Source organism: Sceloporus undulatus, chromosome 8 (genome assembly GCF_019175285.1).
Source record: "Sceloporus undulatus isolate JIND9_A2432 ecotype Alabama chromosome 8, SceUnd_v1.1, whole genome shotgun sequence".
Lineage (NCBI taxonomy): Eukaryota > Metazoa > Chordata > Lepidosauria > Squamata > Phrynosomatidae > Sceloporus > Sceloporus undulatus.
Genome location: NC_056529.1, coordinates 35,813,182 through 35,830,299, shown reverse-complemented (window position 1 = coordinate 35,830,299; position 17,118 = coordinate 35,813,182). Strand labels below are relative to the sequence as shown.

The following is a 17,118-nucleotide window of genomic DNA, read 5'->3' as shown; positions in this document are numbered from 1 at the left end:
ACAGTATTATGTCTAATGGGATATTATACTGGGAGATGGGATCCATGTATGTTTCATATGCATCTCATAGACATAGACTGAAGGTAATTTAATGCACTATATTTTTAAAATAATGTTGTGCTTCTGCATACTGAGCTTCAGCAAAACCCTGAGACCACTATGCCTTGTATAATTCAATAATTCAGTAATTGATCTAAACCTTCAGGATTTCCAAGACTAGATGCTCTCAGGGTCAGTTTGGGGTTTTGGAAGTCCAGAGAAAGGAGACTCAGGCTCTACTCTGGACATTTTTCTTGAGAATGGACTCATGTTTTCAAAAAGTCATTTCTGGATTTTTGCAACAACAAAAAAGAGGAGGGTCTGTGATGCAAAAAGGCAAGAGGCTTCCTTCCAGCCTTGTTTTTTCTCTTTTTTAAAACACAAATAGTATAAAATACAGTTAGCTGGCCCTTTTTCAGCATGTCAATGGGGATGCTTTGATGGAGAGTTCCTGCATGGCAGAATGGGGTTGGACTGGATGGCCCTGACAAAGAAGGCTAAATGTCTCACAAAACTACAATACCCAGATATTGTTGTTGTTGTTGTTGTTATTTTCTTATATCCCGCCTTTCTCCCAATATACAGACTCAAGGTGGTGATTTTCCATAGCATTAATCTATAGTATATTTTTCTACAATGCAGATGGACACCTCCATTACATAATTTGTTGAGGATGCTTTGACTGGGAGTTCCTGCATGGCAGAATGGGGTTGGACTGGATCAGGGCCCTTCTAGGGGTCTCTTCTAACTCTATGATTCCATGATTCTGTAGCACTCTGAGCCTACTGTGATTTTAATAGTTTTTAAATGTATAAAGGTATAAAGTCTTATAATGTAAGCCATGCACTGATGGACTATTGCACTATAATTTTTTATTGATTGATTTTATACTCTGCCTTTCTCCCAAAATAGGATTCTCTTAAAGGGGTTTGTTTAATATAAAAAGAAAGGAACGTATAATGGCTTGGAATTAAAAATTATGGTAGATAGATAGATAGATAGATAGATAGATAGGTCTTGGAATTAAAAGGTGTGTGTGTGTGTGTATCTCAAAATTAAAAATCCCTCTTGGAAGTGGGAATGAAATGTGTGGATGCAGCCTGGGTTCGTAGCTCAGCTCAGATGTTGGAATACAGTGTCTCAAAGCATGAGCAGAGTGTCTCTGAGCATGAACAGAGTGGCTGCCGCTCATTGCTCGAGCAGCTGCACTTTGCTTTATCGAGCTGAATTTATCTGATGTAAACACCTTCAGAGGAAGGACTCAGTTTGCATCTGCACTGAAAAAATAATCCAGTTTGATGCCACTTTAACTGCACTTGGCTCCATGTTGTGAAATGCTGGGATTTGTAGTTTGTTGTGGCACCTGACAGATGACTCAACTACAGTTCCCAAGATTCTATTGCACGAAGCCATAACGGAAGTTAAAGTGGTGCCATCAAAGTGTTGAGGGTAAACGCTCGACACTCTTTTTGTGTCTTGGGGGGGGGCTCTTAGCCTCTCAAAATGGTGGCACTTAGTCTTGACCCCCCCCTTCCCAAAATCCTGGCTACGTCCTTGGTACTCCCTTTCTTCAATATTCCCTATCAAATGATATCCCAAGGTATGCTGTTTCTAAATTTAGCAACCATAGCCTATAGCCCTGACCTCTATGAGTGTCTGTAATCCCCCATCATGCCATTTAAGCCATTTAAGACTAGGTTGTCTCTCCTTAACTACAGTAACATCTGAAAGACATGTGGCAGATGACTTGCCATTATTAGGCATACTGGTGCCATATGTCTTCTGCACACATGTTTGAATGACTTCAGAAGCTGCCAAGATGGCAACTGCATCATTTCACTGGCACATTTAAAAATACACTGGTGCCTCGGGTTACGAAATTAATTCGTTCCGCCATTCCTTTCGTAACCCGAAAATTTCGTAACCCGAAAAGGCTTTCCGTTAGCACTGGAAAGCCTATAGCTGCACTTTGCAGCATTTGAATTTCGCGCCGAAATGAATTTCGTAACCCGAAAAATAGTTCGTAACCCGAAACAGTTTTTGCCAATCCAACTTTTTCGTATCCCGGAAATTTCGTAACGCGATCATTTTGTATCCCGAGGCACCAGTGTACTCTCCTTTTAGTCCTTCCTCTGGCCATCTTTTCCTGCACTGCTTTTCCAAAGGCATTCTGTGTCAGTATAAAAAGAAGCAGGACTGGGGGTAATTGAGTAACCCTACTCCACCTTCTCTTTCTCTCACACACACTCACAAATCCTGGTCTCTCTAGCCTGAATGATTGTATGCTTTCATGGGTTTAACTAGGTATTCAAGCATAAAATCCATATTCACTGGGCTGTCATTTAACATTAAAAGTGGGGATCAAGGAGATTGTCTGGGGGGAGGAGGAGAGGTCAGGCAGACTAAAGCTATTCTGAATATTTATAGATCTTCCTGTAGTATTTTATCAAAGAAGGCTGAAGCCTTAGGAAAGTTGAATTGCCCGATACATGCAAGACAGGGAAAGAGAAGGATTGTAGCCACTCTTAAAAATTCAGCCTCCCATGGCAGACATTCATGATGCGCCCTACGAGGGTGATATGTCCCTGGCAGAATACATTTAGGATAGTCATTTGTCCCCTTTACTATTAGAAGATGTCCTCTTTTTTATTATTTTGTATCTTTTTCTACATACGTTGCTGTTAACTGCCCTCAAGTCAATCCCGACTCATGGTGACCCTATGGATGAGACATCTCCAAGACCCCTTGTCCTCCACTGCTCTGCTTAGACCCTGCAAATTCATATGTGTGACTTCCCTAATAGCTTGGCCATCTACCATGTGGTCTTGCTCTCTTTCTACTTTTCAACTTTCAACTTTTGTAGCATTATTGTCTTTTCTAGTAAGTCATGCCTTCTCATGATATGTCCAAAATACAACAGCCTCAGTTTGATAATCTTCGCTTCCAGGGAGATTTCAGGCTTGATACTTTCAAGGACCCACTTGTTTGTCTTTTTAGTTCTCAATGGTATCCTCAGCACTCTTCTCCAGCTGTTCTGCTTTCTTCACTGTCCAGCTCTCGCATCCGTCCATGGTAATGGGGAATAATTTGGCTTGTGTGATTTGGACTTTAGTGCTCAGTTGTATCTACATGCACATGTCATCTTTTCTCCAGTGAGTGCAGAGCAGCATACTCTGTTCTCTTCCTTTTCATCTTAACCTCAGAACAACCCTCTGAGGCTGCTCAGGCTGAGAGTTAGTGCCTGACACAAGGTCACCCAGGGAGTTTCATAGAATCATAGACTCGTAGAGTTGGAAGAGACCACAAGGGCCATCTAGTCCAACCTCATTCTGCCATGCAGGAACTCTCAATCAAAGCATCCCCAACAGATGGCCATCCAGCCTCTGCTTGCTTCTCAATTATTTTCTGTCATGACCCCCTAGGAAGAAGAAAACATTTCGCGCCCTCCGCGCGACTGTAAATAGTATCATTTGTCTATAAAATTGTTATAAGTACACCTCTGCATAACAGAGCCTCACGCCCCCCTTTATGGAGCCTCACGCCCCCCCTGGGGGGCCCGCCCCACTATTTGAGAAAGGCTGGCTTAAAGACATCCAATGAAGGAGACTCCACTATACTCCAAGGAAGGAATGTGTTCCACTGTCGAACAGCTCTTAATGTCAGGAAGTTCCTCCTAATGTTAAAGTGGAATCTCTTTTCTTGTAGCTTGCATCCATTGCTCCAGGTGCTGTTCTCTGGAGCAGCTGAAAACAAGCTTGCTCCCTCCTCAATATGACATCGCTTCAAATATTTAAACAGGGCTCTCATATCACCTCTTAACCTTCTCATCTCCAGGCTAAACATCCCCAGCTCCCTACGTTGTTCCTCGTAGGGCATGGTTTCCAGACCCTTCACCATTCATGACCAGTGAGGACTTGAACCTGGATTTCCAGAGTTGCAACCCAGTGTATTGTTCTACACTACAAAGTTGCTCATCTGTAGAACATTCCAGAAAGAAAAGCGACCATCAGAAATTCCCATCAACACTCAGCATTACACCCAAATCTGAGCTGGTGCTCAGGTTCCCTGACCACAGCTTTCCTTCCAGTGGTGACATTTTATTTCTTCTTCAATGTCATATATTCATTTATTTATTAAAATAATTATCCAACAATAGGGGAGTGTACATTTTAAAGAGTAACATCTATATCAATCAATCAATATTTATTGATTAGCCTGTAGGCCATGTCAAAGTAACACAATACAAAATAGAAAAACCAAGATAAAATTCTATATAAAACTCTGTGTAGAACTCTAAATAAGAGTTACATAAGAGAACATGAGAGTAAAATATATACAAATAAGAATAAAACTATAATAAAAATGTATAGATACAATACATTAGGCAGTACAGTGAATGCAACAAAACTAATAAATCACTCTGTAAGACTCTATGTAAAAGGTTAAAAAGAAATAATAATAATAATAGTAATACAAAAGTCAGTAATGCAATAAACAGTTGGACTAAAATTACAATCATACATCAAAATTCTTCATCATCCCTGCAATTTACCCCAACCATCCCAACATATCTAGATCTCAGGTGTATTGCTTTGCTTAAATACTGAGCTGCAATGAATCTATATAAATTGTGAGACAGAAAAAGAAAATCATAGTCTTAAAACATATTACAGTGGGCCTTTCCCATACACAGGGGATCCATTCTGGACCACCACCATCCCCCACATATGGGGAGAAAATGCGTACTCTCAAACCCCATTTGTTTCAATGGGAGGATGCTTCTGCGCATGCACGCCATTGTTTCTCCCACAGCTTACCTTCCATGTAAGATTAAACTAACAAATTAAAATCACTGAAAATTTCTAAAACCATGCACATGCATTGGAACTATTAAAGTCAGTCATAATTATCTATTTGTATGCATTTACTTCCCTATACATGGGAAGTTGTATGTGCAAATCTGTGTCTTTTGTCCCACTTCTTTTCACGGTGCTTTTCCTCTTTGGGGCAACATGTAAGTTGCCGCCCTTCCAAGAATGCCCATGGTGATGCTGGGCTTGTCGGTGTCTATTATGCAGGATTTACATAACAGCTGAAATTGCAGTGATATAATGAGAAGGCCCCAACTGAAATTCCTCACCGCCTTGAATTGGCAGATAAAGACTTAACCATTTTGAAAATAATTGCAGGAGACAGATTGTCCTTCTGTTGCCTTGGGGCCAAGCTGCGTGCTTCAGTGTGAGGTCATTTTCAGCTTGCAGTACATTGCAACCTCCTAGTAAATCAGCAGTAGTATTGGTTGAAAGAGGAGAGTTGGTTTATGCAGTTTGTGTGTGCGGTGTTGTTGTTTGTTTGTTTGTAGTATTTTCCTGTTGATAAATATTTTATTTTTTTAGACACCCCAATGAAGTGCACCCATTAGATCTGTAGTACAGTAAAAGAAACAACTAAGGCTCTAAACAACTAAGGCCTGGTGCCGAAAGTAGGGCTAGATAGGACTGGGTGTCCACACGTGCCCAGCCCTATTTTTGCCGCTCATGCACCATTATGGCACATACCCGTCCACACTGGACGCGCCATGATGATGCACAGGCATCAGAGCACCCAAATGGCGCTGGCATGGTGTGCAAGCGCCATGATGGCACCCCTTTCAGGAAGCTACTTTCAGCAGCTTCTTTTTGCTCCTGAGAGGGAGTGTGGGTGCCCTGGCAATGATCTGAGGCAAACAGGGGCAGCATTTTGGCACCCGTCTGTCACGCCCCTAAGTTGGTCAGTTTTAAAATATATAACCACAGCAAGAGTTTAAAAAATTAAAGACATGGGAGAGAGTCAGTGTAGTATAGTAGTTGGAGTGTTGGAATAGGATAGTGGGAGACAAGAATTCAAATTGCTCCTCTACTACTGGGTGACCTTGTGCAAGTCATACTTTCTCAGTCTCATCGGAAGGCAAGGGCAAACACCCTCTGAACAAATTCTGCCAAGAAAAGCCCTGATAGGGTCACCTTAGGTGTCACCATAAGTCAGAAATGACTTGAAAGCACAACAACAATGAGAAAATGTTTTTAAAAGTCTTTGGCATCCTCCTAAAATGGGGAGAGAGTTCCTCTATCAGCTCATTTTTCTGTAACAGCCTCTCGCCTGTACAAGTCTTTGTGTTCCCTGGATCTAATGCACCCAAATTTGTGGGGGGGGGGGTTGTCTTTCCAAAGTCTTTCTTCCACACTGTCCTGGAAAACAGCCCTCATTGTGACTCCATGGTGGACAACAATCTGCGTATCACAAACTGGAACCGCAAGCTGGGATGCAAATGTCAATACAAGAACATTGTGGACTGGTGTGGCTGTTCTCCAAATGACTTCAAGCCGGCTGATTTCCACCGATTTCAAGTAAGTTTGTTTATTTATGTATTTTGTTTTTATGCTGCGTTTTTCCCAGACAGGGACTCAAAGCAGCTCACAGTAAAAACATTTTAAAACTCAAAAAGCAGAATATAAATCAAAGTTTTATTATTATTATTATTACCACACACACCCCATATAACAAGCACCCATGTAAAAGCCATCCCATGGTTATGTATTAAAAACCTGCCTGAATAAAACTGTTTTTGCTTGCCACCAAAAGGCAAGCAGAGAGGGGCCATCCTAGCTTCTCATGGAAGAGTATTCTAGAGATTGGGAACAGCTCATATTCTCACCAAGTGATCCTGGGACTGAGAGAAAGCTTTAGGGCTCTAGCAAGGCTACTTCTTTCCCAGGTTTGCAGTTTCCAAACCATCTGGCTGCAAAAGGAGAAATAAATGGGATTAGAGCCACTCCAAATGTGAATATGAATGGTGGAGTTCACTCTTCAGAAGGCACATCACACTTTCCAAGCTTGGCAAGAGGCTTCTCAAGCCTGCCATAATAAAAGAAAATGTGAAAAGAATAAAATAAAAAGGTTGCGTTTTACAAGCTAGCAGAGTGGTGCTAAAGAAGCACATAAAACAGGGGTAGGCAACCTACGGCCCGCGGGCTGGATCCAGCCCGGCGAGGCCTTGGGACTGGCCCCAGCCCGGTCCTGCCGCCGATTGCCGCCGGGGCCTTTGGCCTATCAGGAGGAGGCGGGCAAGGGGGGGCAATTGTCTATAGAAGCCTCAGAAACATGCATTTATATTAACGTTTTTTAAAAAATCAGCAAATTTTTTCGCTTGTCCTGCATTTTCTAAAAAAGTGTCCTCCATTTGAAAATTTTGTCCTATATTTGTCCCAGTTTATTTATTTATATAATTTTAAAAAATTATTTAATAATTTATTTTTTGGCTTCGGCCCCCCAGTTGTCTGAGGGGCAGCAACCCAGCCCCCAGGTCAAAAAGGTTGCCTACCCCTGACATAAAATCTCAAGGGGCAAGGTCTGCCGGGAACAAAGCTGGAGAAATTTGTGCTAGTACAAGTTGAAGACTTGGACTCCTTACACTGCTAACAACCCATCCCACATTCAGAGTTTACACCTCCACATTAATAAGTGTCATCTCTTTGACATGCAGGGCCAGAATACATGTGATGTTAAAACACATCAGGAGAAAGCACATCAACAATTTTGTTGCTGTTTATTTAATAAGAGATATTACAGGAATGTTTATCTATTTACCTTCAGCTGTGAGTCCAGTGAAAATCTCACTCATCCTCCCAAAATTGAATTGAGACTCGATAACTCTCTTTCCATTTCCAATGTTTCTACATTTCTGCCTCTATATTGGTTAAAACAGGAATGGGAACTTTTCCAATTTTCCAGATGTTGTTGAACTCCACTTCTCAGTGGGACGGGATCTAACAACATCTGTGAGGCCACATTCTCCCTAATGTGGAGGTTGTTGAATATTACATGAAGACAGTTCTGTTTCTGTGGAAAGAACTAAATCAACTTTACTGAATGACATTACTTATTCTGAGAGCGCAACATGAAAGCTTCCAGTGCTACTTCTGCACATAGTGTCATCAAAAGGGAGGGACTAGAGGAAGAGAATTGATGATAAGATGGGAACGCAATGCAAAATTGTCAGCTAGGGCTGTCAAAGTCCAAACTGCAGAACCTTTAGTTGAGCAGAAACAATCAAGCTGGCTGTCATCTCGCTTACGTTTTCATGCTCCATGTGAGCTTAGCTGTAATCATCATAGTAGTTGAGGAGAAAATGGATTTTTCCCTCTAATAGTGTATTGTTATGAAACCATGTGTTGTAATCCAAAGTATTTGGGACAGGTGTGGTCATAAGATAAAAGGTAAAGGCAGGCCCTTGACATGAATATCTAGTTGTAACCAACTGTAGGGAGCAGTACTCATCTCCGTTACTAAGCCAAAGAGCCAGCGTTATCCGAGGAGTGCTTTGGTGGTCATGTGGTTAGCTGTTATCTTCCCACCAAAGTGATACCCATTTATCTTATACTTATTTATATTTTTATACTATTGAACTGCATCCCACATGATGGGATGGGCAATTAAAATCCATTAACCTTACAAAAAACCTGCTTCCGTAGAGTAACCACTACATTCAGAGTCAGCCACAGGAGCCCTGGTGGCGCAGTGGTTAAATTCAAGTACTTTAGCCACTCACTCACAGTTGCAAGGTTGTGAGTTCAATACCAGCCAGGGGCTCAGGGTCGATTCAGCCTGGCATCCTTCAGAGGAGGTCGCTAAAATGAGTACCCAGCTTGTTGGGGACAATTAGCTTACACGTTGTAAACCGCTTACGGGGTGCTTAAATGCACTGATAAGTGATATAGAAATGTACTTGCTATTTCCATTGCTATTGCCACCCAATAAGACATGGCCTTGCCCAAATCCTGACACTCAGATAATATTTAAGGAAGGCAAAGAGTCCAACATTCAAGAAACATGGGCTTGGATGTGGCACAGATCCCATTCCAGCTCTAGGCACTTGTGGCCTCAAATTTGGAAGTGCACCCCAATTGGGCATAATAAGCCAGACCATCAAGTCCCACTTAACTCAGATAAGCCCTGCCATACAGATCCACAGCCATAGTCCAAATGAGATTCTGGATTTGCAGTGGCAGCACAAAAAGACAAGCCTTGTTATATTCTGACTAAGGAGCTTATCACACGACGGGTTTTGCAGCTCCAATCCAAAGCCACTCCGGGTCCAACCATGCGAATTCACATTAAAACGTGATTAATTATCACACATGATGGGGTGGGGTGGGATGGGGTGAGGGTCGTTCCAAGCTGGATCCAAAGTCAATCCAAAGTGACTCCTGATGTAGGTGAATTCGGTAACAAGCAAATTCACAAAAATTGTTTCCAAGCTCACTTTGATTTCAATCCAAATTGGTCTGGTGTGGAAGATCACCCTGATCTTGCCCCACCCCCGTCACCCTTCGTCCTGTTCCTTCCTCATCCTCATCCCCCTTCACCTTGATCCTTAAGGTGAAGCTGTCATGGGGGTTTTATTGGAATGTTTCTCCCTGGGCTTCTTCTCAGGCCCACTGAGCATGCGCAAGGGTGCCAATCCAAATTGATGTGATAACTTATTTTGCAGTCACTCTACTTTGCCTTAGGAATGACCACAATTTAACCTTCACATGTGATAACTCATCACGTGAATTGCCTTGGATTCGAATTGACTCTGCTTTCCCTTCCCTGCAGAATGGCTTTGGGATTGGAGTTCCTATTTCACGTGTGATAAGGGCCATAGCCTTTCCTGCAACCCTAAACTAGCCGGCGACTATTTGCAGTCAAGCCCAACGAGAGCCAAAGTTAGATTCAACTGGTGATCCAACTGGGTTTTTCTTCACAAGAAACAAAGGTGTCATTTGGTCTTGTGCCAGCCCTGCATTGAGATGTAATACTGTAACCTTATATCAGATCTTATATCAAGAAATTTGTGCTGGAATAAAAATATTTTTTAAAAAAATAGGTAGTGAATCCAAAAGCCATTTTGTCTCTTAAATGCTTTCTTATTGTTACAGCAAACAGCAAGACCAACCTTTTTCGCACGCAAATTTGAAGCAGTGGTGAATCAAGAAATAATTGGCCAGTTGGATTACTACTTGTATGGCAACTATCCATCTGGCACACCAGGCCTTAGATCATACTGGGAGAATGTCTATGATGAACCAGATGGTATCCACAGCATTAGTGACGTTGCACTAACCATATACCACTCGTTTTCTCATTTGGGCCTCAAGAGAGCAGAAACTTCATTCCACACTAATGGTGACAACAGCTGCCGGTATATTTATTAATTGTTCAGTTGTCTTTATTAGTTAATCTTTCCCTTCTTTTTCCCATTGAATTCAGTGAAGCATGCCTTGTTCTTTCCTTCCCTGTTTTGACATCACAACCCTATGAAGTAGATCAGACTGAGAGTGACAGGCCCAAGTCAATTTCTGGTTCAAGGAGGATTAGAATCTGGAAGTCTTTTGGCAGCAATCAAGTGTAATGTGTATCTATAGTTGTATACTGGAGTCTAACTCTAACTAATACACTACCAATTTTGGGGGAAATGCACTATATAAATAACAGTAACAACTTTCAGCCACCTTTCTCCATTTGGTTTGAGAGGGATGGTGTGAGTGCCTACAAAAATCAGTGCCCTTTCAGCGGTAATCCCCCTGCCGGACCATACAATATATGCCTTCGAGATGCTCACCCGGTGCCTGTTTTCAACACTAGGCAAGGTTCATTTTAGCAGTTACTTTAAATTTGAGGTGCATGTTTATGCACCTTCAAATCACCTGTAACTTATGGCAGTCCCATGGATTTTGTAGGGTTTTCTGATGCAAGGAACGCTCAAAAGTGGTTTTGCCAGTTTCTTCCACCTGGTATTCATTGGCAGTCTCCCATCCAAGTACTAACCAGAGCTGATCCTGGTTAGCTTTCAAGATCCAGGCAGGATCTGGTGCCTTTGGGGTATCATATTTAAATATGATATTTAAATATGATACCAGGCTGGAATTTTGGAGGACTGAAGTTGCTGAATGGAGAGCACAGTGTTTTAGTTTGTTGTTGCTATTATTATTAATGTCATCACTACCTCAACCTCATTTCTTGGTGCTTCTGGCAGTGTGAGTGGATGGTGAGATCGGCAGAGATAAATAAAAGCCATGCAACTGAAGATCACATTCGGAGTCAATGCCAGGTGTGCCACCAGCACTTCTGAGACTGGCAGGGGTCAGGAGACTGCAGTGAGAGAGAGTTCATCCACTACCAAAAGCAAAGGGTGCCTCCTGCAGGCTATTCTTGCTTGTAATTATTTCAGCAGAAGCTTTCCTTTCAATTTCGAAAAAGATCCATTTTCCTTTCCAGGCTTATTTTTCTTTTCTAATTTTATTAAAACTGCTGCTGAGAGTTCATTAGCTTACATTTAATTTAATGGATCCTGTAAATATTTAAACTAATATATAGGTAGAATATAAATTAATGAAGCATCAAATGAAGATGCACAGTTATTTCATGGATGGCTTGGCAGTTTTCTTTCCTGTTAGTCAAGTCATCAACAACTGGCGTTATTGTTAGTATTAGTATTGGTTTACTAATGCTTAGAATGTAGGCCTTTATTTGGTTCTTGTCGCTAACTCTGGGGTCACTTCAGATAACAGCTTACTAAGCAAGGGTGACTGAGCTGAGGATCTGAGTTGTGCCCACACATGACTGTTCTTGCAGCTTGGCCTTACCTTTGACTTTGGAAATCATTGCCTAAGTAATTATTTTCCATGGGTTCCAAACTGCTATATTGCAGTTTAATCTCAGTTTACTAACCAGCATGTAAAACCACAGATTCAGATTCCATGCAAAACAATCTTGTATACAGGAACACAAGCATCATGTCTTTTCCACTTTGCTAGCTAGCAAGAAGAGAGCCAGTATAGTGTAGTGGTTTGAGTTTTGGACTGCAACTCTGGAGAAAAGGGTTTGAATCCCCACTCAACTGTGGAAACCCATTGAGTAAATCACACTCTCTCAGCCTCAGAGGCAGGCAAAGGCAAGGACACCTTGAAAAAATCTTGCCAGGAAAACCCACTGATAGGTTTGCCTTAGGGTCACCATAAGTTGGGAATGACTTGAGGGCTCACAACATATCATTCCAAAACCTCCCCTCAGCATTTAATTACCATTATAGATACATTTTGAAAAAAGTAACATTTTACTTTCCATTCTATCAAAATGAACAAAATTGGTTATTTTTACTTGCTTATAAAATCTGAATGGCACCAATCAGTGCCCTCTAGTACCAACCACAATCTCTTCATCGTGCACTTTGTCATCATCCTCTTGATACTAGCTGTTGGTTGGCTTGGATAATACATATAGTATGCCAGTGTGGTGTAGTGGTTTGAGTGTTGGACTAGGACACTGGGGATCAAATCCCTATCGGCCATGGAAACTCACCGGGTGATCTTGGGCAAGGCATACTCCAGTGATGGTGAACCTTTTACAGACCAAGTGCCCAAACTGCAACCCAAAACCCACTTACAGTGCATCCTCGCCTTACGCGGGGGATCCGTTCCAGATCCCGCCACGTAAGGCGAATTCCGCCTATGCTCGAGCCCCATTGGAAACAATGGGGCTCGTGCGTGGCGGCGCGGCGGCGCGGGCGCGGGCAGGGCGCAACGGGCACGCGCACCCATTTAATTGAATGGGACGTGCCGCCCCTTCCTCCCTGCGTGCGCCCCGCAGCTTGAGCGCGTATGCTCAAGGCCGCGTATGGCGCGCCCGCGTATGGCGCGGGTGCACTGTATTTATCACAAAGTGCCACATTCCTCTGGCTTTCTAGCAACAAACTGGTGAACTCTGTGCTGGGGTGACAGAGTGTGTGCCCACAGAGAGGGCTCTGAGTGCCACCTCTGGCACACATGCCATAGGTTCATCTCCACTGGCATACACTCTCAGCCTCAGAGGCAAGGCAAAATCAACCCTCCTCTGTATAAATCTGGTCTAGAAAACCCTTAGGGTCACAATAAGTCTGAAACCATTTAAAGGCACACAACAGCTAGCAAGAATGCATCCAGCCCTGGAGCAGGTGGAACTCAGCAGGACATGCCAGTTACACCTATCTTCAACCTGCATTTAAGTCGCAGCTGGGTATGAGAGATGTTGTGTATATTTTTCCATAATGTTTCCAGTGGCTCTGAAACACTGTGAGAAATTTAAGGAGTGGTTCCCATCCACTTGCTAATTCAGTCGCTGTCTCCAGAAGTCATTTTGCCAAGAACTGGCCTCCAGCTGTATGCCATCCCTGTTCCAGCAAACCAATGTCTATTTCCCTCTAGTCATTAACTCTTTCAGCAATTTATCAGCCTCTTACCAATCAATGTTTTGTATTTTTACAGGTACTACCCAATGGGGCATCCCGTCTCAGTCCATCTCTACTTTCTTGCTGATCATTTCCAGGGTTTTCTCATTAAGCACCATGCGACTAACTTGGCTGCCAGTAAGCTTGAAACCTTAGAGACATGGGTGGTGCCCAAGAAAGTATTTAAAATTGCAAGTCCTCCAAGTGATTTTGAAAGGTTGCAGTTCACAGAGGTAAGTTCTGCTGTATTACGACGATTTGCTATTCCACAGTGTTGCTGTGAGGGAAGAGAGCAACATGTACAGCCCTGAACACTTTAGAAGAAAGCAGAAATTAAAAATGCAAACAATTACTCTTTTTTTAAACATTTATTTTAAAAAATTATTATAAGTAAACACCTATACAAAACGTATCACAACAATAAAGCAAAATAAAACAATTCCTGTAATCTGCTTTGATTTGTTCGAGAAAAAGCAGGAGATAAATAAATACTATTATTATTATTATTATTATTGACTTGCCATTTCACATCTTGAACTATATCTCTTGAGATCTGCAATTCTTTTGTTATTTTGGCTGCCATGCAAGCATCTCATGAGTTGGCTGAAAAACAATGCATGTTAATATAACAGCTGAACTATTACCGCAATTGCAAAGTCTGCCCTAAGGATGGGCTGAGTAAGGTCCACAAGCCACATGTGGCACTTCAAGGCCTTTGGGCCTTCATGCTGGAAAGCTGATTTTGGTGGGGGGAAATCAATTCTGGAAGTCGCGAGGAGTAGCAGTTTCACTGTATACCCTCAGGCCCCTACCCTTTTCCCCAAGTTAGTAGACCTCCCAAACAGCAAAGTTTGGGTGCTTGTGTGGCTGTGGTAGATCCTGTGGGAAAAGTGCACCCCCTCAAACCCTCCAAATTTGTTCAGTCTAACCCATTAAAACACCCAGCATCAGGGGATGGCATTTTTGTCTACTTCCCAAGACTCATAACCTTGCAGGCTTCCACCAGCCCCAATCCTTCTTGATCTGCTGCCCCATCTTCTTGTTCTCACATCTTCTGTTCTTTGCTTTTCCCCATGGAATGAGCAGAGGTAAGCGCAAGAAGGAGCAGTGGCTTCATCTTGCCTTGCATCCCCATCTGGGCAGGTTGTATGGATTGGGCTCAGAGGGAAAGTGCAAACAAATGAGCCACAGTGGCTGTGGTGAGAACGGCAAGACATGCAAGTTTTCTTAAGAAAGATTAGTATGCCTCACCCGGAAGTTGGGGAGGCTGGAAAAACAAGATAGATTTTATTTAATTTAAGGGGAGTAAGAGACTTCTGCACAAGACTGTATCTCTGCAACTCCAAAAGTTTGTTTCTGGCCTCATTAGCAGCTGCAATTCATCACCAAGAACAAAATTAACTAGGTGGCAGGCAATTAGCTTCTGCTCTGTCAACCTAATGGTTCCTGTTTGTGGTGAGCAATGAGACACAAACTAGTAATCAAGGCATAATTGGGCAATTTTTTTAAATACAAGGCCAAGCAGGAGCTGGAATAAGAGATGTTTTAAGTTTCAAGAGTTGAGTCAGGAGCAAAAATCAAGTTTGCTTTTTAGACTTTATATTCTTTTGAATATTTTCAAGACATGAATGGTTGAATCCATGTATTAAAAATCTGTGGATATAGAGGGCTGACTGTATAATGATTAGGTTTAGTGTTTGATGAATTGATTGTGGCATAAATAAGAGATGAGCGACAGGCTTCTCCCTCTGCGTGAGCAACCCAGCTCTGCCAGCTGAAGACTCTGAAGAGCCTATTCTAGCCTGTTGGCAAAGAAAGGTGTCAGGGTTCAAATGCACATTTGTGGAGGAATGGAAATGCTGACTGCATTCCTCCATTAGTCTTTTATCTCCACTTATTAGAGAAAGTTCTGCCATGGGGCAAAATGAGGGTGCTGGATACTGGTAGCAAGATGTTGGAAGAGAGAGTCATGTGCCATTCAACTTGTTCTCTCCTTCCCAAATTCCTCTCCCCCCCCCCCCACTCCCTTAAGTGAAATTGAGCTTACTTTCCCATTTCCAGATTTGATCATTCAGATGCCAGTCCATTCAGCGTTAGTGCATGGAATGGATGCCATTTTGATTGGCTTGGGCTGTGCCTGTTGTTCATCCTGCCCTCAACTGCTAACTTCCCTTAGGATCTGGGAGACAACAGGGCAAAGCGTAACTCGGGGTGTATGGTATGAGTCTATTAATTTGAACTCGGTTTGATTCCTCATCACCTAATATGCAGTGTGATATCCCTCTTCAGATTGGAACAGACTGGGATGCTAAAGAACGAATTTTCCGGAATTTTGGTGGACTCATTGGACCAATGGATGAGCCAATTGGCATGCAGAAGTGGGGGAAAGGCCCCAACGTCACGGTTACAGTCATTTGGGTAGACCCCATAAATGTCATTGCCGCCACATACGATATCCTGATAGAATCCAGTGCAGAGTTTACTCACTACAAACCACCGTTGAATTTGCCTCTCCGCCCTGGATTATGGACAGTTAAAATCCTGCATCACTGGGTAGCTGTGGCTGAAACCAAATTCCTAGTCTCTCCTCTGACCTTTTCCAACAGGCAATCAATCAGGCAAGGTAAGTACCTCTCAAAATGTGCCTCCAAACAGATCAAAACAAATTTGTTTAACTATGGCCTGTTACAGACTGCCAAAATAAAGCTGCTTCAGGTCTCCTTGGAGGTATGCTATTTAAATGATGCATGGGTCCTAAGAGTCCGAAGGTCGCGCCAAAGCCACACTCCATTCCTAAACACTGGAGTGCAGCTTTGGTGCAGCTTCCAGATTCTTAGGATGCATGCATCATTTAAACAGCATACCTCCAAAGAGACCTGAAGCAGCTTTATTTTGGCAATCTGTAACAGGCCTATGATAATAAAAGTGCAGGTTATAATCCCAGACAAAAATATACCTCTTTACACAAGGACATTGATTTCATATATACATGGTTTGATTTCATATATACATGGTTTCAGTTGCTCTGTGAATAGGTAATATATATGACCCTTTTGCCTTTTTAAAAAATCTGGTCCTTTTCCCCAGCTGTGCATTTTGGAGATTCTTCATCAGACATCTGAGTAGTGGAAAGCTTCATTACAGACCAGTGGCTAGCCTTTTTTTAAAAAGAGATTTCTTATAGCATCTTGATCTGGTGGCGCAGTAGTTAAATGCCTATACTGCAGCCATTCACTCACAAACCATAAGGTTGTGAATTCAATGCCAGCAAAAGGGCTCAAGCTCGACTCAGGCTTGTATCCTTCCGAGGAGGTAGCTAAAATGAGTACCCCGATTGTTGGGGGCAATTAGCTTAAGCGGTATAGAGATGTACTTGCTATTGCTATTATTTAGATACTCAGCATTAACCTACTAGAACTAAGAGGTGGATGGATCCAACCTGTGCCACTTTTCTATCTGTTCCATCCTATTTCCACATTCATATTCATTTTGATTTCATTTGTTCATTTGTTAAAATGCAGAAACAATCCCATTTAAATAGCTTTAAACTCTTCTCACCACAAATTGATTGTGAAGCTCCACATCACTCTAGAGAGAACCCAGAGTCAGACAGGTTCCAAATGATGACCCTCGTGGAACACTCTAACCACCTCTTTCTAGAGCTTCGTCGTCTGAGAACTAAGTCTTAGTCTTCAGCCTCTGAGTCACAGATTGATTCCACTGCAACTTTCTTGCAGGAGCATGAGACTTTAAAACAGCCATGGGTCCATTAAGAATTGCTATCAGCAGAGCCA

At 42.4% G+C, this 17,118-nt stretch overlaps 2 protein-coding genes across 8 annotated transcripts in view; both read left to right on the top strand.

Annotated features, from left to right (window-relative positions):
- The window catches only part of ABCC6 (ATP binding cassette subfamily C member 6), a 337,990-nt gene that overhangs the window by 196,383 nt on the left and 124,489 nt on the right, over window positions 1-17,118 (top strand). The gene's annotated exons all lie outside the window — the stretch shown is intronic.
- Window positions 1-17,118, top strand: part of XYLT1 (xylosyltransferase 1) — a 179,801-nt gene that overhangs the window by 157,802 nt on the left and 4,881 nt on the right. For all 3 annotated transcript variants that reach the window (XM_042437345.1, XM_042437343.1, XM_042437346.1), the window contains 4 exons: window positions 6,249-6,425; window positions 9,999-10,261; window positions 13,362-13,557; window positions 15,614-15,947. In XM_042437345.1, the coding sequence (XP_042293279.1) occupies window positions 6,249-6,425; window positions 9,999-10,261; window positions 13,362-13,557; window positions 15,614-15,947 (970 nt within the window). The remainder of the gene's footprint in view (window positions 1-6,248; window positions 6,426-9,998; window positions 10,262-13,361; window positions 13,558-15,613; window positions 15,948-17,118) is intronic.